At 37.0% G+C, this 25,819-nt stretch overlaps 1 protein-coding gene, 1 long non-coding RNA gene, 5 other non-coding genes and 1 pseudogene across 12 annotated transcripts; all 8 read left to right on the top strand.

The window, feature by feature from the left end:
- Positions 1-1,265: 1,265 nt before the first annotated feature.
- Positions 1,266-4,811, top strand: LOC113304674. Of its 6 annotated transcripts, none has more exons than XR_003338301.1 (7): positions 1,266-1,571; positions 1,788-1,935; positions 2,030-2,217; positions 3,010-3,110; positions 3,246-3,365; positions 4,249-4,336; positions 4,458-4,810. It is a non-coding gene; the product is annotated as an uncharacterized LOC113304674 (long non-coding RNA). The 6 variants fall into 6 exon arrangements; XR_003338300.1 differs by having other exon boundaries at positions 4,276-4,336; positions 4,458-4,809; XR_003338303.1 differs by having other exon boundaries at positions 4,276-4,811.
- On the top strand, positions 3,771-3,895 carry LOC113307006. Its single transcript, XR_003338976.1, has one exon. It is a non-coding gene; the product is annotated as a small nucleolar RNA SNORD14 (small nucleolar RNA).
- On the top strand, positions 4,098-4,180 carry LOC113307311. Its single transcript, XR_003339100.1, has one exon. It is a non-coding gene; the product is annotated as a small nucleolar RNA R11/Z151 (small nucleolar RNA).
- Positions 4,281-4,399, top strand: LOC113307316 (annotated as a pseudogene).
- A 526-nt stretch (positions 4,812-5,337) lies between the features above and the next one.
- On the top strand, positions 5,338-5,419 carry LOC113307047. Its single transcript, XR_003339013.1, has one exon. It is a non-coding gene; the product is annotated as a small nucleolar RNA SNORD25 (small nucleolar RNA).
- Positions 5,420-5,553: 134 nt separating this feature from the next.
- LOC113307288 lies at positions 5,554-5,661 on the top strand. The gene has a single exon (XR_003339081.1). It is a non-coding gene; the product is annotated as a small nucleolar RNA Z103 (small nucleolar RNA).
- A 2,504-nt stretch (positions 5,662-8,165) lies between these two features.
- On the top strand, positions 8,166-8,237 carry TRNAK-UUU. Its single transcript has one exon. It is a non-coding gene; the product is annotated as a tRNA-Lys (tRNA).
- A 940-nt stretch (positions 8,238-9,177) lies between these two features.
- Positions 9,178-10,212, top strand: LOC113305129 (putative ubiquitin-conjugating enzyme E2 38). Its single transcript, XM_026554230.1, has one exon. The coding sequence runs from the start codon at positions 9,178-9,180 to the stop codon at positions 10,210-10,212; it is 1,035 nt and encodes a 344-aa protein (XP_026410015.1).
- Positions 10,213-25,819: the final 15,607 nt, after the last annotated feature.

Genomic DNA, 25,819 nt, shown 5'->3' with positions numbered 1-25,819 from the left:
TTAAAAACACATAATCCACTAGTGATATCAACCTAATGATACTACCTCTCCATGCTATCAGCCTATAGATTTTGTGCTAGGAGATCTCATTCTTGTTACTACTCAGCAAAACACTTTAGCTACTAGATTAGGTTTTATTGTAATCCGGTCTCAAATATTCCAAAACTTAAACTGGAATGGTCCATACTTGAAACAAGTTTTTGAAGTTTTACAGTCAGGTCAGGTTAATGTCGAGACTATATGTATTGATCATGGTGCTAGATATATAGCACGGAGGAACATAACTATGTAAGTTAGAGTTGTTGCTCTTTCAGTACACTACACACTCATTTTTTTTTTATAAAAAAGGCTTCTCTTAAATGTAGCCCACGCATTAATTAACCATAACCCATTTAAATAAGTGCTTAACCTAACCAAACAAAACTTTATAATCATTTCATATAGCCCACAAAATTATACATAATTTTTTATATATAACCCAAAGTTGATAATCATGAAAACCCTAAATCAACATCAACAACAACAAAAAAAATAAAAAAAAAAAGCTAGTTATCTGATTAAATTTATGTAAAATATTTGATATAATTAATGTTTTGAAGAAAAATCAATACCCTCAATCCATTTTAGTGTAATCATGATCGAGAAGAGAAAAAAATCATCTTAGAGATTTTTTTATTGATTATGTTTATGGAGTACTAGGAGAATGTTTATAGGAATAGAACAAAACCTAAGTTGCGATTGTTGTTGTGGATTTTTTAAGAGAACTATTATAATCAATTTTAATGTAATCATTATTATGAAAATTTATTTTAGAGAAAATTAACAATTGGAGTTTATTTTATTTTGGAGGAAAAGTAAGAATTATGATTTATATACAATCGTTGAATTTGTGAAAATCTCTGTAAAAGAACAATAATGGTTAACCACAATACTAATCAATTTTAAATACGATTAAGAAACAAAATTAGAATTTATTTTGATTTTGGGTAAGAGGCGGATTTAATTGTTACTAAAAAAAATTAAAACTTGTTTGGTTTTTCATATTAATTTTTTACTTATCATTTTAATTTATACTTTTTGGATTATGAATAATGTGTTGGCTATATTTAAGAGAAGCTTAAAAAAAAAACTTCTAGTAAAACAGCGGTAATAGTATCATTTTTAATAAGTCATGGCACCCCAGCTTGTATTTCTCGGGTGCCCATATAACTTTTTTCTGAATATTATAACCAGAGCCACTCATCTTTCAAAATCCGTTCTCTCTCCTTCTCTACCTTCACTCACCACCACCATTGTTCTTCATTCAAAATCTTACCAAAACCCAAAACCCGCATGAACAGGATCAATCAATTCCCTTATTCTTCACTATGGTTTCATCAATTCGTATTAAGAGAAAAACCCTAATTTGTATTATCACTTTTTTATTTCTGTAGTTACTATTATTTTTGTTTAAAATCAAACAAGAATATTAAGAAGAAGTACTTAGGTGGTGCTTTTTACATTAACTGATGAATTTCAGTCGATTGATGTTTTTCAACGAGTCTCCTCATGATCCACAAGCATTTACTCAGGTAACCAAATTTTTTCACTTTTTATTTTGAATATGAGAGAACTTTAGTATTAGATTGACAATCTAATTAGGGTTTTTCAGTGACCTTTTTTTTTTTGATATTGTGAAGAAGTTCGCATGTAGAGTTTAATTTGATTGCTGGTGAGGCATTTGTGCCATTGTCTTTCTTTTTCTGCACTTCTGGGATTTACATAGTGTTTGTCCTTTTGTTTTTCAGTGACTGTAAAAGGGCAAAAGAGTTGTTAAAAAGGTTTGAGAACTTGAAATTGATCCAAGTCTTCCACCATTAGTTTTTAAATCCTAGTTCTAACAGGAGTTGCCCCACTGAAAGGCAAAAGATTGTGATTAATGGTGGCTTGCTAAAGGTAATAAGATTTTAGATATGTTTTAACTGGCACGTTTGGTAATTATATCATGCTTTTTTAACTTGCTTGATTCGTTATGCTCTTTTCCGCACAGGATGATGATGATCAGTTACAAAACCTTCTTGTGTTGTATAGTTTTTCACGTAAAATCCTGCTCAATGCATCTACGGATGCCAGGGTCAAAACTGATGATGATGGGAACCACAGATGAGACTGTGAAAGCTCCAGAGAAAGGTCCTGTTTTTTATAGACCTACGAAAAGAAGAATAAGCCATTGATGCGGTGAGATGCATAACTTTCTTGTTTAACCATGCTGATTTATGTTATGCGTGTTATATTAGTACTCTTTAGGTCCTTCCTTTCGTTGTTCTGTTCGATTGCTTTGTTCTTAACTTAATCTTGACAATAAATTTTGTGTTGCCATTTAGTACTGCTACATCTGAGTTTAATTTTCAGGTTTGGATCTTGGATTTTAGTGTCTGGATAAGTGGTCAATGATTTAGTTGTTTCACCATCATATGTGGTTTCACTATTTGACTTCAATTATGTATCTTTACCTTGTGTTGATAGTAGACAGTCCTGATTATAGCATAACTGAAGTGGAATTCGACCAGATCTCTAGATTTTTTATCGTATTAATGTCAAGATGTTGGTATATCTGTTAGGAGCTAGCTGTAATGTGAACTTTTCCGTTTCATTAGATTAAGAAGAAGGAATTGGGACGTCTCCTTAGATCGTTCCAGCTATGGAAATGAGGTGACTGTCAGACGTCAGCTAACAACTAAGTGTAGCCTTTCTGATTTTGCAAATAACTAAAATACATTCTAGGTTCTTGAGATGCTGTAGGTTCTTAAGTCTAAAACTTACTCTTTAAGTGACTTGATTTTTTGATGGTATTTATACTATGTGTTAACACATTGTGATGGAATATAGAGATTACAATATAGAGATTTTTCTCTTCGGATGTCTAATATTTTGTGTGACACTTGATGGGCTCGTAAAAGTGTCATTCTATTTCGCTGTTTGTACCACTGCTCTATCTAAACTTGAAAAGACTATTAACTGGTTTCACAGGGGCACACTGCTGATCTATATAATTTGGGAAACACCTGCTACATGAATTTTTCTCTACAATGCTTGCATTCAGTTCCTGAGCTGAAATCGGAGCTAATTAAGTGAGTTTTTTCTATGATTTTTTGTTTTGTTTTTGATTTTACGTAAAAATATTATCTTTCCCTAGTGTATCAGGGTTTCATTTGCATATTTTTCTAATCACCAATAGTTGCTTTAACTATTTTGTTTTCATTTAGGTATCTTGGAAAACCAACAACTTGGATCAGTCTTCACATCTCCTGACTATTGCAACTCAAGATTTGTATGATAAGCTAGATCGAAATGTGAAACCTATCTCCCTGATGCAGTTTTGGATGGTTAGTTCACTTTGATCTGTTTTGTTCATTATAATCTTATGTCTGTGTGCATCAATTAGCAAGGGTGTTAATTTTCTACGAGTTTATGGTGTTTTTGAGATGGTCAAAATTTGGATTGTGTGATCGGGTTCATGTTAACAGTGTTACATTAGCTTAACATTCTCATTTATTACCCATGAAAAGTAACTAACTTAAAATTGGTCTTCATATCTTTCAAGTCTTTCCAGTTATTGAAAGTTGGAACCTTTTTATGCCAGAGTTGATGTTTTCTTTTTGGTCAGATTAGTTAGTTTAATGTTACTGGAATTCAACAGCATAAAGATATCTATGCGCTTCCTTTTCTTTTTTTCTTGGAATGTTTTGTATAATGATTTCTTTTGTTCAACACTTTTGCTTATTGTTTATTGTTTATGATATTAGTCCAAGGCTTGTTTCTCAAGAACATTCGCAGTTGCCGATTAAGAGCTTTTCGCCTTTCACCGGGCTTGAGAGCTAATGCTGCTTTATTCCTTCCTTGGATTTCTGGAACATTTCGTAGCACTTCCTTTGTGATTTTTTCCTTCTATATTCTTTAATTTTGGCTCTCTTCCTTTCATCCCAATTGATCTTCAAATCCGTTACTAACTTAAAATACTATTTGCAGTGTTGATGATAATAAGTTTTTACTTATGTTCTCCGTTTCGACTTAAATTTTTTATACAAGTGCACCAGTACCAATAATCCAGATTAGTAGGGCTAATGATGACAAATGCTATATCTTAGCCAATTTCAGTGAGATTTTATCGATGATCTGAATGCTAGACACACTGTAGCTTAAGTTTTGGATTATGGTTGTTGTTCTGAATCATTTTATTTCAAGATTATTTCTCCAATGGGCTTTCAGTTGATTGTGACAATGGAATCAATCTAGATTTTGATGCAATGATGAGATGAAGCACACGAGAATGTGTATAAGGCCGTGGGAAGTACCTGTAAGTGTTTGCATTAAGCCTTTAAGTCTTTAACAAAAACGACTTCTCCTTCCGCTGACCTTCAACAATCTCTGTAGATTCCTTTTTCTGTTACTCGAATATCATAATGTCCATGAAATAGCTTTTCCTTTTCAGTGGGTTTCCGGAAAGCACATTCAAGGGCTTACAGGTGACATTTTTATGAAAGACTTGATGAGCTCAAAAGTTGTGCAAAATCTTTCTAGTGATTCTGTTTGTGTCCTCTTGTGTTAGGTGTTTTGTGAACTTTTACATTTGGATCCTCGGTAGATTGACTAACATCTTTAAGAATCAGATTATATGTATTTCTTAATTATTCAAAGTACTTCCGTGGACATGTCATTTTCAATGTAAAATTTAGGCCGGGAGAATATGACACAGGGCCGCTTTCAGTAAATCAATCAACTTGGTCTAAACGTCCCGTAACAGGCTTCCCCACTCACAGAACTCATAGGTTGCTATTAGGAAATGATTATTTTTTTAGATAGTAACGGCTAATTGTAATTTAGAGTTAGTCTATCTTAAATGTCCTTCAAATGCACTTTAGTCTGAAAGAACTCTCTGCAAAATTGACTTTGTTGAAGGAGGCAGTTGAGTTTCATGCAATCAATTGATTTATTAACAATCATTTTCTTCACATCTCTAATGAGCCATTGGTTTAGTTATATTCATTTTTCTGCTAGGATTTGTAATTTTTGATTCACATTTATATTCCTCATGAAATTTCAGTTTCAAAAACATCAAATGTTGTTTACCTTGTTGGTTTAATTCTGCTCGAGTTTAATCTGAATCCTGATTGACACTCTGTGACAATGTTTTTATAATCATTTGGCTTCATTATCTGGTCAATTGTTGCATTTTTGGAAAATTTGGGGCATAAATTTTTTTAAACTTTCGGAAATTCTCCTCGTGATTGAACTTGATTCTTGAAAACTTATATTGAATTAGTAAAAAATAGTTGGGTCAATCTAGTTTTGGGACTGAACGCCGATGATGACTACACATAGACCTGTAATGATTGCGGAGATGACCGCGCAACTTGAACATCTAAGGGGCTGAGGCATATTTATTTGTCCACAAATCAATTTAAATTTCGTTATTTTTTTGACGATTATTATTTTAAACTTAGCTTTTCCTATCCTTGCCCTTCTGTGGGTACTCAGTTTCCCATGCTTTGTGTTTTTGAGTGGAGTGTTGTCATGGAGGTGATGATCCTTCCCCAGCTGATCGACCAAGATTACAATGTGCATTTTGTTTGAATCTCTTTCTCAACAGAAGAGGTTTTCCAAGCCAGTACTCTGATCCATCTTTCCACTTTTCTGGTCGATTTTTTTTTTTAAAAACCTCGAAAGATCTTTTATTTTTGGCCTTTGTGTTAGCACAGGCGTATGGAGTAGTTGCTGTTTTTCGAATTAAGAAATCAAAAGGTGGAACGTTTTTGTATGATATTTTCTTTGCTCAAAATTTTAGTTTATTCTTTATGATGATAAATCTAAGGCTTGATTCTCAAGAACATTCGCAGTTGCGGAGTAAGAGCTTTCGCCTTTCGCCAGGCTTGAGCTGCTTTATTCCTGCCTTGGATGTCTGAAACATTTTGATAACACTTTCTTTGTTATTCTTTTCCTTTTATATTCCTTAATCACCATCTTCTTTTTTACTTTTTAGATCCGGTAATAATGAGTAAAGTACTGTTTACAGTGCTGATGATAGTAAGTTCTTACTTAACATTTTCTTTTCAACTTGATATTTTTGGTACAAATGCACCAGTATTGATATTTTATGTCTTAGCGGATTTTAGTGAGATTTGATCATCTTAAGCCTAAATCTTGCATTAACGATTTCTATTTTATTGATGCCAATTGCACATTTATTTTAGTTTGTTTAGGATTATTGTTAAACTTGAACGAACTGAACATTTGCAAAATATTGTCTTAAACCCCAGAAAGACCAGCATTGCTTTAGTTTGTTGAGGGAGTATTATAATTCTCGTTTAATCATATATCCAGCCATACTATAGTGTTAAGCTCGATTTGTCTAAGACGAGGGTACATCTATCTATTATGTGCAGAATCCATCTTTCTTAAGGTGTATATCTTTGTTCATTATTATTATTATTTTTCTTTTTTAAGGAAGATATATTGATTTAGGAAAAGATTACAACTGATTTAGGTTGAATGGGGATAATTTTCCAACCAAACACCTGATACATTGAATCTTCTACTGTATTTAGCTGCTTTATCAGCCCAATTATTGAAATTCCTACTAACATGCTCAAATTTAACAAAGCAATGGCATTCTTTGCATCACTCGTTAAAGCAAATTCTGTACCTCTAGCTTTAGCCCATTTTACAGTTTCAAGTAAGGCTGTGCATTCCGCTTCTTCTAGATTTAGTGATTGGCCTGCGATTGTTTTGCATCCTTTGAACTCCCCTATTTGGTTAAAGACAACAATACCAACGCAAGAATTGTTAATATCTTTATCATAAGAAGCATCACAATATACTAAATGACAGTCATGTGGAGGATCTTCATTCGAAGGAGCTATATGAGCTTGAACAACAGTAGAACGACTATTATAACTGGAAGAAGTTAGTAATTCATTAGTATCACTAATCAATTTAGAAGCCAATCTGACAGTGCAATGAGTATTAAGAGATTTTTGTTGGAAGATATGGAAACATCTGTCCCTCCAAATGCACAACGCAGAAGTTAAGACAGAGCAGCTAAGAAAATTGTTGGAAAAAAGATGTTTACTAATCCAATCATAAATGTTAACAGTAAAAGCAGATTCTTGAAGCACCGAATTACCAAAAGACAAAGAACTCCAAACAGATATAGAGTAAGGACAATGCAGTCACGGATCCAGAGGATGGATTTTTCATTTTAGTCCCGGACTAATACACTAAATTAATCAAAAATTTCTTAAAAAAGGGGAAAATTAGGCTTGTGGACCGAGAGGGCGACCGGGACTAAATCCCTAGTTAGCCCTCTCATAGGCCCCTCACTGGGACAATGCAAAATGAGATGCTCAACAGTTTCTGGAGAATTGATATCACACCTACTACAAATATTGAGCTTTGAAAACACACTCTATCCTTAGTTGGCAGTATCCTCCAATGCATTTCCATAAAAACAATTGGATTTTAGGTAAGAGAGAAGCTTTCCAAAGGTTTTTATATATTTGATTTGGTTGAGAATTAGGATCAGCAGAAGACAACTCACCAGCCAAATTTATAAGCTGATTTGACAGAAAAATTACCATTTTTAGTGAATGGCCAAACCAACCTATCTCTACCCGTCAAGGGAATTCGTTCATAATTTTCTGACTGTTTCCCTGGGTAAAAAAAGATTGCACTAGTTCTGAATTCCAGGTGTTCAGATCTTTGTCAATCAAACTGTTAACACACATATCAGGGTTAGGATATATAAGAAATGCATAAGGTGGAAGACATGTTTGCCACCCAATTATCAGCAAAAGCATGGATACCTTCACCATTTCTAACTTTCCAAATAGCACGATGCTTAATTATACTAAGACCATGACAAATATTTGTCCAGAAGTTAAAAAACAGCTTTTTGTCATTGTTATTGGATATTTTTATAGTTGGTTAAATGTTTCAATTGTTCTCTTACATGGATGTTACCGAATATTTCGAAGCTTCTCCGACGCATTTAGAAGGTACCGTGGAGTTCATGAAAGTACACGGACTTAACCAAGAAAAGAAAAAAAGAGTTGATGGAAGTATTAGTGGGTTGGTTAATATTTCTTTGGATAAATTTAAATTTTCTTTCTTTTAATGTATCGTGATCAGCCGACTTAGCTCAGTGGTAGAGCGCGTGACTTTTAATCCCGTGGTCAAGGGTTCGATCCCCTTAGTCGGCGGCGTAACCTTTTCTTTTTTGTTTTTTTTTTGGCATTTTAAGTTAAGAAAGATCGGCATTAGTTTAGGATCCCGTTGAGTTGAAACCGTATATCTAGAGAGAGATACCTCCAAATCCCATTAAATCTTGTAAACCCAATAACTCACAAATAGGGATGAACATGGTTTTGGTTTTTCGCTGGAGCCGGACCGAATCAGACCAATTAGGAAGAAACCAAACCGAACCATTTACTAATGGATTGGTTATGGTGTAGAAAGTGGAAAACCGATAGTATTGGTTTTGGTTTGGTTTGACCTCTAAAATCGAATCAAAAATTATTGGGAAACCGATTAATTTTTAAATTTAGTTTCTACCGGTGATTTACAAGTATTAGATTCTACCGATTGATTTAGAGGATAAATAGAAATTCTAAATCTAATATTTCATTATGATACTCTCACTCTTTCTCTTTTCCCAGCCACTGCTGCTACTCGACTTTCTTCTTCCCGTCTTCCTTCTTTTCTGTTTGTCAATAACTAAATTAGGATATATTATATATCTTCTTTTGATTTCTAGATTTAGAGTAAGCTTTAACTATTCTTGATACTTTTTTTATTTTTTTTTGTCTGTAAATTTGTGCAAACCAATACTATTGGCAGTTACGATTTTTTTTGTCTGTAAATTTGTGTAATTTTTCTTTTTAATTTGACATAATTATTGGTTAACCAAAAACCAATGAGAAAAACCGAAACCGAGTGGAACCATTTGGAAATCGAACCAATGGTTAATGGATTGGTTTGGTTTAAATTTTTAGAAACCGATAGTATTGGTTTCGATTTTGGTTTGGCTAAAAACCGAACCAAAACCGACCATGAACAACCCTACTCACAAATATCCATTTTTATCAAAATATGCAACCCCTTTTATCTCACACAATATCATAGTGAGGTGGGCGAGATAGAATGACAAATCATAAGGAACAGATCAACTACCAGAAATTCAACAAATTCGATATTATTCCACACGATCATACTTCTATATATGATCATCGCTTAGCACGAAATAATCAAACACCGTTTAGCCCCGAAACAACTCTTTCAATAAGGAAAGAGTGGAAGAGACTGGAAAAAATCCTGCCCGATTCGATCTATGTCAGAGCATATGAAGGAAGAATCGATCTACTTAAAGCTGTAGTCGTTGGACAACCAGGTACACCGTATTACCAAGGTTTATTCTTTTATGATATTCAACTCACTTTGGGTTACCCAAATTCACCTCCAAATGTTGTTTCTCTTCTCACCAAAATTAAACTGCCAAAACCTAATGATAATATGATTTTCCATAGACCTGAACGTAGTAACAGTAAGGATTTTAGTATACTGAAAATACTACTAACGATTCATGAACATGTAGTTAGTACCGATTCTTACTTCAACTACAAACTCGCAAACCCCAGTCATCATAATCCATCAAAATATTATTTGATTACCCGCTGGGGTATGTGGCAGGAGAAGAAATTTTTAAGTTACGATCAAGAAATGTTTCTTCTAAATTGTAAAACCATGTTGGGTGTTCTTAAGCCATATAAACATTTTGAAGAATTTGTTGGTCAGCATTTTCGTGACCATGCAAAAAGTATATTGATTGCTGCTCAGGGTTATATCGATGACGAAGGTCGATCGAGGGTTTCTAAGTATGTCCACGATAGTGAGGATCATTGCATACAAATCGTTAAGCCTACTGTCAAAGATGAACAGGAAGAATATCGAAAATCCATGAGCACTACATATGTGGAGCTTATAAAGGCATCTATAAAGAATGGGTCTCCTGATTTTTTAGAGTGTTACTACAATTTGCAATTGAATGATGGTATCCAAGAAGATGGTGATGCAAAAAAGAATACATGGGATCCGGTTTTAATTGTGAGGGGGACATTTTATTCTTGCTTATATATGTTTATATTGTATTCTTGGATTTTTGGAGCAAATGGTTTGTAACTAGTTGGTGTCGCAGAGCTTTTCTAATGGTTGCAGAGTGATTTTTATTTATGGTAATGTTTTATTGTTTATTTGAAGTCGCGCTCAAATTTGGAATTTATTACTCTCAATGGAAATTAATTTTGTACATCGTGTGTGTATATATATACTAGATGATCGTTGCCACAGTGGGACAACCGATCGATGACGAAGGTCGATCAAGGGTTTCTAAGTTTGTTGATGACGAACATTCTATACAAATTGTTAAGCCTAGAATCAATGGTGAACTGGAAGAATATCGAAAATCCATGACCATTACATATGTGAAGCTTATAAAGGCATTAATGAAGAATGGGTCTCCTGAATTTTTAGAGTGTTACTACAATTTGCAATTGAATGATGATATCCATGATGATGTCCCAGAAGATAGTGGTGCAAAAAAGAAGACATGGGTCTCCTGGATTGATAACTGGATTGTAACTGGATTGTAACGCGCAACAAGCTGCGCCGCAAGTCCTTTTTGAATTGCAAATCCTAACCTATGAAAAACAAACTCACTTGAACCAGGAGTCATGACATTACTGTGCATGACTTTCTGGACTCTTTTGAGGAGTCCAACCGCCTCTGGAGTTAAAAAACCAAATGTATCAAAAGCGAAGGGGATAAAGGCATGCCCATTGTCAAGACACGCTTTCTCATGTTTCACTATCTTACCTGAGGCAACCCTTAACGCCGCTTGCCCGACTGTAGACGTGCCATGTCCGATTCCTACTAACGGAGAAACCCCAGTAAGATCAACACATGCATGTTTTCCGTTAGCCCATCCGAAAATTAAAACATCTACCGTCCTGAGCGTCGATCTCCGCTCGAGTGGATCATTCAAAAAGTTGACAGATGCTTCTTTCTTCGCAGAAATACCGGCTATCCACAGTATATCATATAAAGTGTCCCTCACATGATCATGTCTATGTTTAAAACCAGGGTCTACCTTACAATGAACTGCATGTTCCCCATAAGCGTCCAAACACCCAGTGATACAAGCAGGACACCGAGTGTCTGATGGGTATAAGGGATCATCAATCTGTATTTAAGGATGGTACGGTACTCCACAGGTGACATCTTCTGCCCAAGGCCTTCAATTGGAATAGCGAGGAGGAATTCCTGAGCATCCTGCTTGCAGACAACCTAAAACTGCTTTTTATGTACCCGACAACTCGTAAACTATGTCCATGTCTTTAACTACTTTACCAAAAAGAGCAGGCGCCAACATATTATGGGTTTTAGTGGGGGCGGTGCCTTTACTGGTAAAGCATAATTTATAAAATTAGATTTCGGTCTTTTTTTTTGTTCTTCTTCGATTCCTTTTCTTCTTCCTCTCCACTCTACTGTTCCATCTATTCGATTTGATTTTTCATTAGACCTGTTCATACCAGCATCTTGTGTTCTTCGTATTCTATTCTTCTGCGTGTCTGCTGTAGTATCCAGTGACTTTGACCAAGTTCAAGAAGAAAGTATGCCGTCAATCAAGCCATGAGTCTTGTGGCTGTTCACCAAGGGATAAGATTTCGTTTCAAGGTGGAGATAGAGATGGAACTAGTGGTGACAGTTTGGTGGAGATTCAAGACTGAATCAGTTAAAAGGAAGGGGATTTGATGCTGCTGATTTGGGGAGACGATTAATGGAGTTTTTATAGTTTTCAAGGGCTTGGAAGAGTGGGTTTAATTCAGGCTCGATTTAACAACTAGGAAATGAGCTTAATGAGACATACAACTGTGTAGCTGGAGTTGAGCCATTGTTGTGTTTGAATGTGGCAGTAAATGGTGATGATTGACACTAGTTTACAAGTCTTGTAAGAAATAGGAGAATGGGTTGTGTATGAATTGAAATCTGCAGGAATTAGAGAGCCACGGATGGGGAATTGTTGACGCACAACAGCACCATCAGTTATGCTCATATGGTGTTCGTAGAATTGCCTGAACCAAGCAGAATGGAAGTTTTGATCGAGATGAGTTAGGAGATATGTTAGAAGCTCAGATTGGCAGGATAATGGTTCGAGTGACTGGTGCTTGTTCTAGACAGGATAAGAAGATGAATTGAACAACAAGGAGATTGGTTAAGTGAATGGAAGAGTATCATGGGTTCTGTCCAAGTCTTGGTTGAAAGGAGAGAAGAAGAAAGTGTTGTTGCTGTCCATTTGTGTTGTTGCAGTCAGGGTGCTGGTGGTATATGCTACTGTCATTTATAGGTCCTTATAATTTTATGGTCCTCTTTTATCCCTTTTGTTTATGGCATCCGTTGGGTCCTACTTTCATTTGTAGATTTGTTCCACCAATACAATGTTCCACAATATTCATTACGGAACACTATGGTGATAGTCTTAAGTCTGCAATACAACTTTAAAATTTTATTTTGAATTTTCTTATATATGTTTTATGACCTGGTCTTGGGTTGTCGTTGCCTGGGGATTGAGGTGGAAAGGGAACATGGGGAGGGCACATTTGAAACAGGAGATGCAACTATAGGTGGAAGTGCTTTACGGGAGATGCAACTATAGTTAAACTGTTAGATCAAGTAGTTCAACTTCAAATCCAATTTCATATCTAACTTTTTTCCCCTCCATATATATATTTTGCAGTTAACCTTTTCATTTACAATCATCTCTTTTATCTCTAAATTCCCACAAAAAGAAAGAAAGAAAAAGTACACTGATTTTTTTTATTTATATTTGCAGATGTATTTGGTCATATTGGTGTTGGTTATTGGTCATAATGGTTGAATAATCTGTTATGCAGCTATGAAAATGGATGCATAACCTGTTATGCATCTACAAAATTTGTTGCATAACTTGTTATGCAGTCCAGAAAACGGATGCATAGCACGTTATGCATCAACTTTTTCGTCACTATTGAAACCAACAAAAACAAAGACTGCACAACTTGTCATGCACCTACAATAATATCTGCATAACATGTTATGCAGTCGTGAAAATTGATGCATAACCTGTTATGCATCCGAAAATATGGCTGCATAATGCATTATGCATCGAGAAATTTGTTGCACAATTTTTTATGCATCGAGAAAATAGATGCATAACCTGTTATGCATCCGAAAATATGCTTGCATAATGCATTATGCATCAATTTTTTATGTACGCACTAAAATCAACCAAAACAATGGCTACATAACTTGTTATAGATGCATAACTTTGTTATGCAGATGCATAATTTGTTATGCAGTCGAGAAAATGGTTGCATAATTCGTTATGCGTCTGCAGAATGTGTTATGCATCTTTTTTGGTGGCTGCATAATAGTTATGTAGTCAGTTTTCGAAATTTTTCTTAAAATGATGATCACCTTCGATTTTTTCGTGAAAAACAAAAATTTAATATTGTTGTTTGTACTCGTTGCGTAGCTCTCTTAAAAAGATTTCCAACGATATAAAATTTGTAAAATTCCAAGGCGCGGATTTTTAGATATGTTATATCCAAGTTGCGTTGCCAATTATACCCCTGATGCATAACCCGTCATGCATACATTTTTAATAATTTCATATAATTATGAGTGTCACGGTACCTAAAATTAATTGTGGGCCTGAGAATGAGAATATTTTCTTTTTTGGTCTCCCCCTAATTTTCCCTAACCAAAACGTATATTTAATCTACACCTAATTTAAATATTGATCAAATATTCAACAGTTCCTACATTACATCCAAACTTCTTCAAATAAAAGTAGGTTCGGCAATTATGGGGTTCAAACACCTACCTCCACAATGAGAGGAAGCGTGAAAACCTATTAGGTTAAATTCTTTCTTTTTTCGATGGAAAAATAGGGGAGATTATAATTTAGAGAGATCAACTAAAAACAAGTAACCATAGTTAATAATTATTTCCCTACTTTATGTCGATTTTTTTTCAAGTTATTTTAGTTGCAATATTTATCCGAGATGTACTACGATATTTGTCTTTGTTTTTAACTGGGTATGAATTATGTTGTTAGTATAATTCCATCTTCAACTTTTCACAAGTAAAGAAAGCACTTTTTTTTTCTTTTTGTCTTCTCCTCTTCCATATCACCCGATGGATCAGAAAATCAGAATCAATACCCTGATTTTCATTAGTTTTTAAACTTATATCATCACAGGTCATTCATAATTAACATTTTGTTCATACTTCAATAAGCCTTAAATTTGTTAATGAGTTATGTATTTTATCGAACGCAGAATATGTAACCGGGAGAGATCTGAAATTTTAGATTTTCAGCATTGGAGTTACATTCATGGCATTCATCTTCTTCTCTTCTCCATTATCTTCCTTTTCCTCGTATGAGGCTATTAACCTAAGAGTTTGTGTAACATTCAGTATTTTTATATACTGTTCTAGATCGGGTTTTACCCGACTTAACTAATCTTGTTATTTGGGTTGTCATTTTCTTTACCTTAGAAATCTTGTTTCAGTTGGTATGTTTTTTGAATTCGAACAAGTGTGGTATTGATATGCCATTAAACAGATTGCAGAGGTCTTTTGTTCAAGACTTTCTATGTGTCCTTTTAAGGTATTTGTTGATGGTGGTTTTTAGCTTAGGGTCAAAATCGTAAAACCTTGCATCTGATGTGACATCACTCTGCAAGGAAACAGAGCCACGTGTACTAACCTCTCCACTATAAAATTTATTGATCCGCTCAATATACTTACATGAAATTTATCCAGACTGGAGAATCCCAGATGTTTTATAAATTCCGCGCCTCGCGTATATTCACTTAATATAAGTTCCTCTGAATGCCTTCTATGCTATGTTCTCCGGCTGAACTCTTAATGTTGATATGGCATGATGATTCGTGTTCATTCGCAGCAGAGTAGCACGAATCTCCAAGTATCAAGAATAAGATCTTTGCATAAGGTATTCAATCAGAAAAGCATGCTGCTCTCTGGCAACGAACTTAAAAGAACTCTGTGTCGACACATAGAATTCAGTTAATCGTCCTGACTAACTTGCAGAAGTTGGGGTTTCGCGCCACGCGCAATACACCAAACCTTGCTTGTCAAAATTAATTAAATTCGTCGCAGCGCACTGGAAGTGCGGCCACGCCCTAGCTTGCCGTCCCCACTTCCCATTGACCAATCAGGTCGCCCTAAAGGCGCCGCACTCTCACCAGAAGTGTGGTCGTGCCTTATGTTTGGCCGACCCCCTTTTGTGGCCAATCAGGTTTCTCTAAACTTGCCACCATACATTAAAAGCCAAACGCACCCTACTGCGGCAACTTCGCAACATGCTACCTCGCAAACATGTCACTTCGTGGCAACCTGCCATAAATAGCCACCACACGGAAATTCCTACTCTTGTGTCCGTTTCCACATTATGGCTTTTCCATGGTTCCTTTGGCATATACATGGCGCCATTTGCACAAAAGTAGCGCCATGCTGCAGTCGCACGCCACGTGCACTAATTAGGGTATTCGACAAACTCTAATTTGAGCAAATTGCTACCAAAGCCAAATAATGTTCCCAGAGTAAAGGGATTGGCGTGGAAACAGGTCCAACGTTGCCATGCCACATGTGGGTCCGACTCCACAACGGCTTGGCCACTCCAAGCCATAATTCTTCCACGGAGAATTCTTCCACGACGCCTTGGCCACGCCAAGCCCTAATTCTTCAAAGGAGAATTCTTCCACGACGCCTTGTCTACGCCAAGCCCTAATTCTTCCATGGAGAACTCTTCCACGATGCCTTGGCCACGCCAAGCCCTAATTCTTCCACGGAGAATTCTTCCACGAAGCCTTGGCCACGCCAAGCCCTAGTTCTTCAACGGAGAATTCTTCCACGACGCTTTGGCCACGCCAAGCCCTAATTCTTCCACGGAGAATTCTTCCACGGCGCCTTGGCCACGCCAAGCCCTAATTCTTCCACAGAGAATTATTCCACGGCGCCAAGCTTTGGCCACGCCAAATCCTTCCAACGTCGCCAAGACTTGGCCACGCCAAGTCCTTCCAACGGTGCCAAGAATTGGCCACGCCCAAAGCCTTCCAACGGCGCCAAGACTTGGCCACGCCAAATCCTTCCAACGGCGCCAAGACTTGTCCACGCCAAGTCCTTCCAACGGCGCCAATACTTGGCCACGCCCAAAGCCTTCCAACGACGCCAAGACTTGGCCATGCCAAATCCTTCCAATGACGCCAAGGCTTGGCCACGCCCAAATCCTTCCACGATGCCAAACCCTAACTTTGGATGCAGAGCCAATTTTTTGCTTTGCCCATGCCGCAACATTGTTGGCATACCACTATGCCGCGGCTACTAGCATGCCACTATGTCTCCATACCATGGCTACGCCACTTCGCTATACAACAAGATGTGGCCATAATCAATGGCCATCCTTTTTCATGAGATGCAATCTCAGCCATTCAAGTTCGCCACAGAACTGATGAGCTCGCGACAAGTTTTAGGCGACTAGCCAAGACGAGCCTAACATTACATGCTATTTACCTGCGGCAAGCCTCTCAATTTTAACTTGACACACGTAGCAAAGTGCTACATGTTTTCCATGAAAATACTCGAGACATCAAAATATGTCACAAACTGGGGGATGCTCATCAGGGTATTGGTCTTGCGGTTTACAGCGTGCGGCGTGCAATGCGTCTGTTACAAGAAAGTGTCATGAAGTAGGATAATTAGTGGTGGTGAAAAGTAACGGTGTAAACAATTAATATCCTTCATCATGGAAGAGTAATGACCGGCGGTTATACGAATTCACTTTCTTCATCATGGAAACATAACGTCTGGCAGTTACACGTTACTCTTTTCTTCCACCACTCAATCGTTTCACTTCCTACGAGACCAGGGTACGTTTCACTATGACTTGTATAAATATGTCCCACCTATTTCAAGAAATCACCTGGTAGCTTTCCATTCGGCTAACCAGTTCTACTTCCGATACAAGTCATAAAACAAACCACACCTTCAGAATCAACTATTCTGGTCTCAACACTCTATTCGCTTCCCTCCCTAAGACCAACCTTTCACATTCACTTTGTGACCGAAGCAATCCTGGAACTGCCATTTCTTGGTTTAGGCCAGGATTATACAGATTGATATCTCGAATCAAAAGTACTCTCGTGCAGTACATTGTTTAGGGTTTAGATTCGTTCCTCACCCACACACCCGAAATTACCAAAATCAGCATAAACAGTTTTCACCCTCTAACAGTATCCAATCCCTGTTGAAAATGTTTTTCTAAACACTTATCAAAGTGTATCTTTCGACATGTTTCTGTAAGAAGTTCTTTTATATTCCTTATTTGTGAATGCTCCAGCGATTGAGTAAGAATTTCACACTCTGAAGTTTGCTGATATACTTCATTGCACAAGGACAATTTTTGTTCCAAATAATATGCTAGATTATTTTGAAGACTGAGTGTTTCTCGCTTTGCTTCACAGATTCTTACATTTAATTGAACAATAAGTTCTAGGACATCATCTAGGTTGTCAATGGTTTTTTCTTCTTCTGAATAATTTTCAACCTGTTTGAAAATCCTTTCTAGCACTTTACGAAATTCAGAACTTGGGCAGACCAGTGAATCAAATTTCTTTTCTCTTTTAGAAACAGAAGATTTTTCACCAGTGATTGGAGTCGGGTCCAAAACACGTTCCTTTAGTTTTGGATTCATTCTTTTCTGATGAGAATCCTGATTCTCAATCAAGTTATCAGTCTTAGACATTCTTCTTGATTTTCGAAAAGACTTACGAGACCAATTTCCACTGACCTTTTCTGAGACCTTATTCTCAGCATCTTGTTGTACGTTAAATGAGTTCTTCATAAGTTTAGCTTTGATTTTCTTATTTTGACTCATATCTTATAGGTTGGATTGCCCCAAACACAGATTGTTAGATCTTTTCCTGTTTTCCTGATCTGATACCAATTGAAAAGACGAGGGTACCCAAATATACCACAATATTAAAGTTTTCCACCTTTAAGTCCTCTTACCGAAAGTGATTGTCTATGGACTGATTCGAGACAATACAACGAATTGGTATTCACATTTGTTTGATCGTTTATGGATACGAGATCAAGATAATACAACAATCAAAGTGTGATTACTTGATAATAGGTTCGGACTTAACCAAACTCTATAGGATCACTATCAAGTAATACAGAGTTTACGTTTGTGTAATTTACTTTAAATTATAATAACAACATTATAATTACGGAAAATAAAAGTAAATGACACAACAAGATTTTGTTAATGAGGAAACTGCAAATGCAGAAAAACCCCGGAGCCTAGTTCGGAATTGAATACTCTCAGAATTAAGACGCTATATGATGAGCACGAAAGTGCGAAGCATTTTCACCCATAAATACATTAGCTGGGACTCATTTTATCACTAATAAACTTGTTTGTATGTGTTTTTATGAAATAAGCTCTTATGGAGAAAGTTTCTCGAAAAGTGGTTTTTGTACCCCGGAGGACACATGATATTCGGACTCTCAGTTTTGGATAAGGGGTACCCAATTACTAAGGGGGCATCCTAATTGCTATTCGCACTCCCGGATTGGATAAGGGGAGGAGCGGTGACTGCCGTTGATTTGTAAAAGGAAGGATATATTTTCGGTTTGAAGAAAATAGAGGTGAAGATATTGTTTGTGTTATTACATGCTGGTTTGGAGAAGATTTTCCGTGAGAGTATATTCTGCATTGATTGGAGGAGTTATATGGAAGGAAATGGAAAGAAGATATTCTGTTTTGATTTGTTATTATCCTGAAGATAGTTCAACAGCTCATATACACGTAACAAAAAAGGGAAGGAGAATAAAATCTCCATGATTTGGCAGAGAAGTCAAAAAAAACATATTTTCGGGTTTAAGTGATTTGATTCTCTGAGTTATAGTAGGAAGTTACGTATGATATTCTTTTAATATTTGCGGATGTCTAATGGAGGGTTTTGGGATGAATCAAACAACTTAGAATCGCGTGATAATAATGGAAAATATTCCCGTGGAGAATAATGGAGTAAAGAGAGAATATTTGCGCATTGAACAAGAGATATTGGGTGCTGCTGAGACTATATAATGAGTTTACTAGAGTCATAGATGGGTATTGAGAGCTGGGAGACTATATAAATTCGGCTTCCTCTTCATTGTAAACACCATTTGAGCTATATAAAAAATATTTTGAGAGTGTCTACATCATGAGTAGCTAAACCCCAAACTGGGACGACGGAGGAATCCGAATTTCATACATGGGTAAAATTATTTTATTCTCTATATGAATTTTGCACTAATTAAAATAGAATTATGATTTTGATCAATTAGTTGTCATTTCATTTGACGGGTCATGCTTTCTTAGATGTTTTGATGTCCCATACATAGGATTTACAACTAATATTTTGAGAATCTATCTTGGAAAAAATAAGAGTCCATGTTTTTATTTATTGATCTAGAATTGTTGAAGAATAAATAACTGAACTTGATGATATGAATTCGGTGAAATCCTAGTCCCAGTAACTCTCGCTTTTATTTATCTTTTTCATTAAATCTTTAAATTTAATCTTCACAAGTCTTAGATTTTGAATCTTTATTACTACAACAACGATTAAAAATCACACCACTATACCAAATAAAACCAACTTCGTATAGTTGAAACCAAGCAACTAAACCTATAGTTCACCTAGTTTCTTCAGTATCCCTGCGCTTCCTACATTCGATAAGTGCACGCACTGGAACAATTCCTTTGGTTCTTATTCCAAACAGTAAAGGAATAAAAAATCCGTTCGTTAACAACTCTATTAAATCTCAGTGATATGAGTTAGACAAAGGCTCTTCTGTTTAAGCCAATAAACTCCTTTTTCGGGTTTAGATCTATCTATCCAACAACTACCAAAGTAGCATAGTTTAGATTTTGCAATCAAATATAAAATATACCAAGATACTATATAGTGATGCCAATCGACGCAACTAATCAATCAAATCTGTCAAGGATAAACTGATTATAGTTGGATCCCAGCCGATCAAGTTTTGAGCACACCAAAGATATGAAACCAATAATAAATCTTCTTTGTCTTGAAATCTTCTTTAATCTTCAATAAACACCTGCACACCACAACTTGAATCTCTTGTGATCAATCACGCACAGAATGGAGTCTGTTAACAACGGATTATCATAAGACGTCTTTAGATCTACAAATAGTTCTAAAGATCTCGTCTACACTTCGATCTAGTTTGAGTGAATCTTATATCAAAATAGAAGATTCTCAAGAATAAACAAACTAGGTGCAATCAAAGTTCAAAAACCGTTAGTCAATCAAATCAAATTGAAAACTAATAATACTGCAATTATCTAGTTTCCCACCAATGGTACTCATAGAGCTTCTTGATCCAACAGAAGTCTTTAAACGAGCGGTCGTAAGAGATTTCGCCTAATTAGGGTACTTTCCTCTACGAATAGACGGGTCCACCAGTAACAATACAACAAGGCAGTTTTGCTGGCTCTTAGGATAGTTTGCTCGAAATGCAAACTTGGGTATTATAAACCAAGGATGTTTGGACACCAAGGAATTTCCAAAACCGAAATATTCTTAACATATGCAATAAATGCCCAAATCGGTTTTCATAATTCCTGGAAATTCTCTGTCCAATATTACCAAAATCTCACTAGAAAATCTCCAATTAGTAAGTGCACATTACCAATTTTTATTTTCCAGAGATATACATTTAATTGCTGGTAATTAAACGCATATAAAATAAATAACCTTAGTTAAAAGATTCTTAATTTATTTCAGTCCAGTATCTCCTTGGGTTATTAAGGAATATCTTTGAACAATAAAAGATAAGACTTACTGAACATGTTCAAAGTATGTCGACATCTTTTCCTTTGTAAATCTTTTTCATATTTATAATCTTGGAACTGATTATACCACACTTCCAAACAAGTTTAGAATTGGTTCATCTGTATTCCAAGAACAACTATGTGATTGATCAAATATCAATACACTAATCATGGGTTTACGGTTCTACCAAACAGAAGGATCGGTTCTACCTTAATATGGTTACTGAGACCGGTTACACAAGTTACCAAGATCGGTTACGTCAATTACCAGCACCGGTTACCATATTATCATGGTATTACTTATGATCGGTTACACTAGTCACTAGGATCGGTAACACCAATTACCAGGACTGGTTGCGCCAATTACAAGTATCGATTACATAACTCTTTTGTGATTTGTCATACCTATTACCAGGATCGGTCACACCAAAACAAATATCGATCATACCATCTTAGGTGATTATTTAGAACCGGTTACACTAATAAAAGTCATACCAATATATAAGTCAGGCATTTTGACTAGTTTTACCAAGATACATAACAAGTTATGATCGGTTCTACTAACTCACACATATTGGTAATCCAAAGATATGCAATAAATAACAATACCAATAAGCCTAGCAATTTCCCTTTCGATTCATAAAACAAGTTCATGAATGTACTTCATTTAAACAAATGTAAACATTGTTTACTATGATGAAATATTCACCTTTACCCATACACATAATCACAATAGCATTCATACGATTATGTCGATGTCTTATTGTTGATGGTGGTTTTTAGATTAGGGTCTTAATCGTAAAACCTTATATCTGATGTGACGTCACTCTGCAAGGAAACAGAGCCACGTGTGCTAACCTCTCCACTGGAAAATTTATTGAAACACTCAATATACTTACATGAAATTTATCCAGACTTGTGAATCCCAGATGTTCTGTAAATTTTGGCGCCTCGCGTATACTCACTTAATATAAGTTCCTCTGAATGCCTTCTATGCTATGTTCTCCGGCTGAACTCTTAATGTTGATATGGCATGACGATTCGTGTTCACTGGCATGCCATTAGCATGTGGCTGACGCCACTTCGCTATACAACAAGATGTGGCCATAGTAAATGGCCATCCTTCTTCATGAGATGCAATCTCAGCCATCCAAGTTCGTCACCGAACTGATGAGCTTGCAACAAGTTTTAGGCGACTAGCCAAGACGATCCTAGCATTACATGCTATTTACCTGCGGCAAGCCTCTCAATTTTAACTTGCCACACGTAGCAAAGTGCTACATGTTTTACATGAAAACACTCGAGACATCAACATATGTAACAAACTGGGGGATGCTCATCAGGGTATTGGTCTGGCGGTTTACAACGTGCAGCGTGCAATGCGCCCGTTACAAGAAAGTGTCATGAAATAGGATAATTAGTGGTGGTGAAAAATAACGCTGTAAACAATTCATTTATTTCATCATGGAAGAGTAATGACCGGTTGGTTACCCGAATTCACTTTCTTCATCATGGAAACATAACGTCTGGCGGTTACACGTTACTCTTTTCTTCCACCACTCAATCGTTTCACTTCCTACGAGACCAGGGTACGTTTCACTATGACTTGTATAAATAGGTCCCACCTATTTCCACCAAAAAAAAATTTTGGTCGGCAACATACAATATCTAGAAATCACCTGGTAGATTTCCATTCGGCTAACCAGTTCTACTTCCGATACAAGTCATAAAACAAACCACACCTTCAGAATCAACTATTTTGGTCTCAACACTCTCTTCGCTTCCCTCCCTAAGACTAACCCTTCTTATTCACTTTGTGACCAAAGCAAGCCTGGAACGACCATTTCTTGGTTTAGGCCAGGATTGTACAGATTGATCTCTTGAATCAAAAGTACTCCCGTGCAGTACATTGTTTAGGGTCTAGATTTGTTTCTCACCCACACACCAAAATTACCAAAATCAGAAGAAACAATTTTCACCCTCAAACAATTGGCGACCACAGTGGGAGATTAATCTCTCGGTTACAAATCCAACTCTCGTTTCCATCATCTTACCAGCGAATGCCATGCTTTCAAGCGCATCGTCCAAGAAAAGAGGGGTTTCAGGAGAATTGCGTCTGGGGACTAGAGATTCTCCTTCTTACTACAGATCAACATAAAGATGTTCCACTGACAATAAAGAACTACCAGGGACTTACCGTGGAAAGAAGGGCATTCGTAAAGACTCGGATTTACTACCTGAAGATTCAATTATGGTAAAAGACCCTAAAGCGAGTAAGTTTGCCAAATGATGTTTACACGACCTATTGTTTAGATTTCCATATTTATCATGGAAGCCGATGACCCAATCATCCCAAGATTTCATGTCTCTTCCTTTCTCATGCAACGTTCACGGTCCTGAATGATTTTGCTACTTACATTCGTAATTCAAATTTTGACATATCAATAGATCAAAAAGCCATTACTCCAAAAATAATCCAAAACTCTTACAAAAAGAAATCATCTATCAATCCAAAAACCAGAAAACCATACCATAAACTAGGCGTTTCTTGTGCCTTTCAAAAAAAAATAAACCCTAAGAAAAGAAGTTCAGAAAATAAAAGTACTCAAGGAAAGTTGCCTAACAACGGCTCGTTCTTCTTGGATAAAATGTCCTTCATACTTTGAAGAGCCGCCTTCTTGAGCTTCAATTCCTGGGACAACTTCTCGACTACTACCTCCTGTTGATTAATTAAATCCGCGGAAGGACCATCAACCGCTTCAGCCTGCAGCCGTTGGATCTCGGAAAATCCCTCACAGAACGAGGAAGCGTTAAACTCAAAGTTTACACACATATCCCGGTGGAACTCCCAGTTTGAGAATACATCTCCAGAAACGGTGTGACCACTCACCTTGCACATATCACGAATTGAAGATAATATTTCTTCCACTCGCTTAACCAACGCGAACCGTCTAGCGATCTTCTTGGCTGTTGCGATGTGTCCATATCTCTCTCATATTCTGGTATACAACTCCTCATGCTTAGTCGGTACACTGAAGCCTCCAATCAACACGTGATCTTCATGAGGAATCAAGAATGGAGGGTCGAAAGTGGCGCCTGCAATCGATTCCGCGACCAGGAAGGATTCCTTGGATACAATCGCGCCCGCAGCCGTGGGGGCGTTTTCCATCATCTGAAACACAACAACGTCTTCACGAAGATTAGTTTCCATCTCCGGGTACGGTTTCCATGACTGGAGACACTGTTACACCTTCATTGTCGTGGATCTCCATCTCAGAGTTATTTTTGGAAGCAGCCTCTTCTTGTAAATATCACCAATTAATAATTTATTCGGTATAAATAAATAAATAAATGACCTAAAGAAAAGAGGGATGTGGAAAACTCACCGACTCATTTATTGGCCCACTGGAAGAAGACTCGTTGTTGTATTCAGAAGTACTCCTCTCATCATCGGATCTCGAGATTTCTTCCTTTTCAGATTCTTCTTCGAGGGATTCAGTTTCGTTGCCTCCTTTCTCAGGAGACACCGTCCATTGGTCACGGGCAAGTCTAGCAAAAATATTCGAGTTGCCAAGACCCTAAGTCAAAAGGAAGAGTTAGTGACAAAGTGGAAAACTTATGCAATTCATCCAGGTCAGAGAATCATACACACCTGCGTGTTGAAAGAACTGAAGGTCACAAGAGCCGCCGAATCTGGTTGGAAACCACCTGCACGATTTTTCGACCTTCGCTCCTTCTTCTGGAGACTGTTTGCATCCAAGCTAGAGGATTTTAGTTTACCCGAAGGAATCTCTTTCAACAACTTATACTTCGCTAGAACCCCAGAGGAAGGTTTACCATGCGGATTTGTCACAACATCCTGCACGAACTGATGAGTGGCTAGGAACTCACCTTGCCATAAGATATTATATTTGGGAGTCGTCACAGGTCTTCGTTCCGAGAGAAAGAAAGGAAGGGTTTTACCTGGCGCAATACTGGCGTCAAGAGCAGCTGGTAACAATTTTTCCGGAGCGGCCGACTGACGAATAAATGGAACCCCTTGGTCAAATCCCATATGCTAGGCTGCCCTGTCAATATTATAAGGGACCTCTTTGAAAGACCCCTGGAAGAAGGATGGCACGTGTCCAGAGGTACAGATTCGCACGAATACAATCTCTCCAACACTCATATTCTCTCCAGAAGAAAGCAAAGTCAAATTCGGAGCAGCGGCAAAAGTATTCGGCTGAACTATGGAGGCATGGTCCGGGGCCCAAAGACGAAAATTAACTGAATGCGAATTGTCAAGGAAATCAATGAGCTTTACGCCAGCTCTTGGACGCCTCTCCAACCAACGTAGTATCCTAGAACCGTCATATGCATCAGGAAACAAGGTTCTCGGGTTAGGAGCGTAATTTTTGAAATGCTCCCACAACCACGCTTAAAAAAATCGACGTGAACGTATGAGTCCACTTTCATATAACCATTTAAAGCACACATGTCCGCGACCAGATGATCCAAATGGGTGTACAAAGAACCAAGAAACAAGCCGCCAATGGGAAGAACAACTCCTTTCTCCAATTTGATAGAAAATTTGATAAGCTCCTGTCTTATCTCCTTATCAGAGCCATCGTCGAAAATTTCTCTGGACAGCCACAGAGCTAAAAATGCAGCAACATAGAGCGTATCATCTAGCACTAGATCCGAATCCGTCTCATCAGGGAACCACTCAGACACCCACCAGTTATAGAAGCACTTCTCCTCATAATTCTTTCGCACATATCCCGTTGATTTTGTGACCAAAGTGGCATGTATTTTTTCTTCTTCCTCAGACAAGAC

The sequence above is a fragment of the Papaver somniferum genome, chromosome 8 (assembly GCF_003573695.1).
Source record: "Papaver somniferum cultivar HN1 chromosome 8, ASM357369v1, whole genome shotgun sequence".
Lineage (NCBI taxonomy): Eukaryota > Viridiplantae > Streptophyta > Magnoliopsida > Ranunculales > Papaveraceae > Papaver > Papaver somniferum.
The sequence above is the reverse complement of the archived record's forward strand: the minus strand, read 5'-3'. Positions and strand labels throughout refer to the sequence as shown.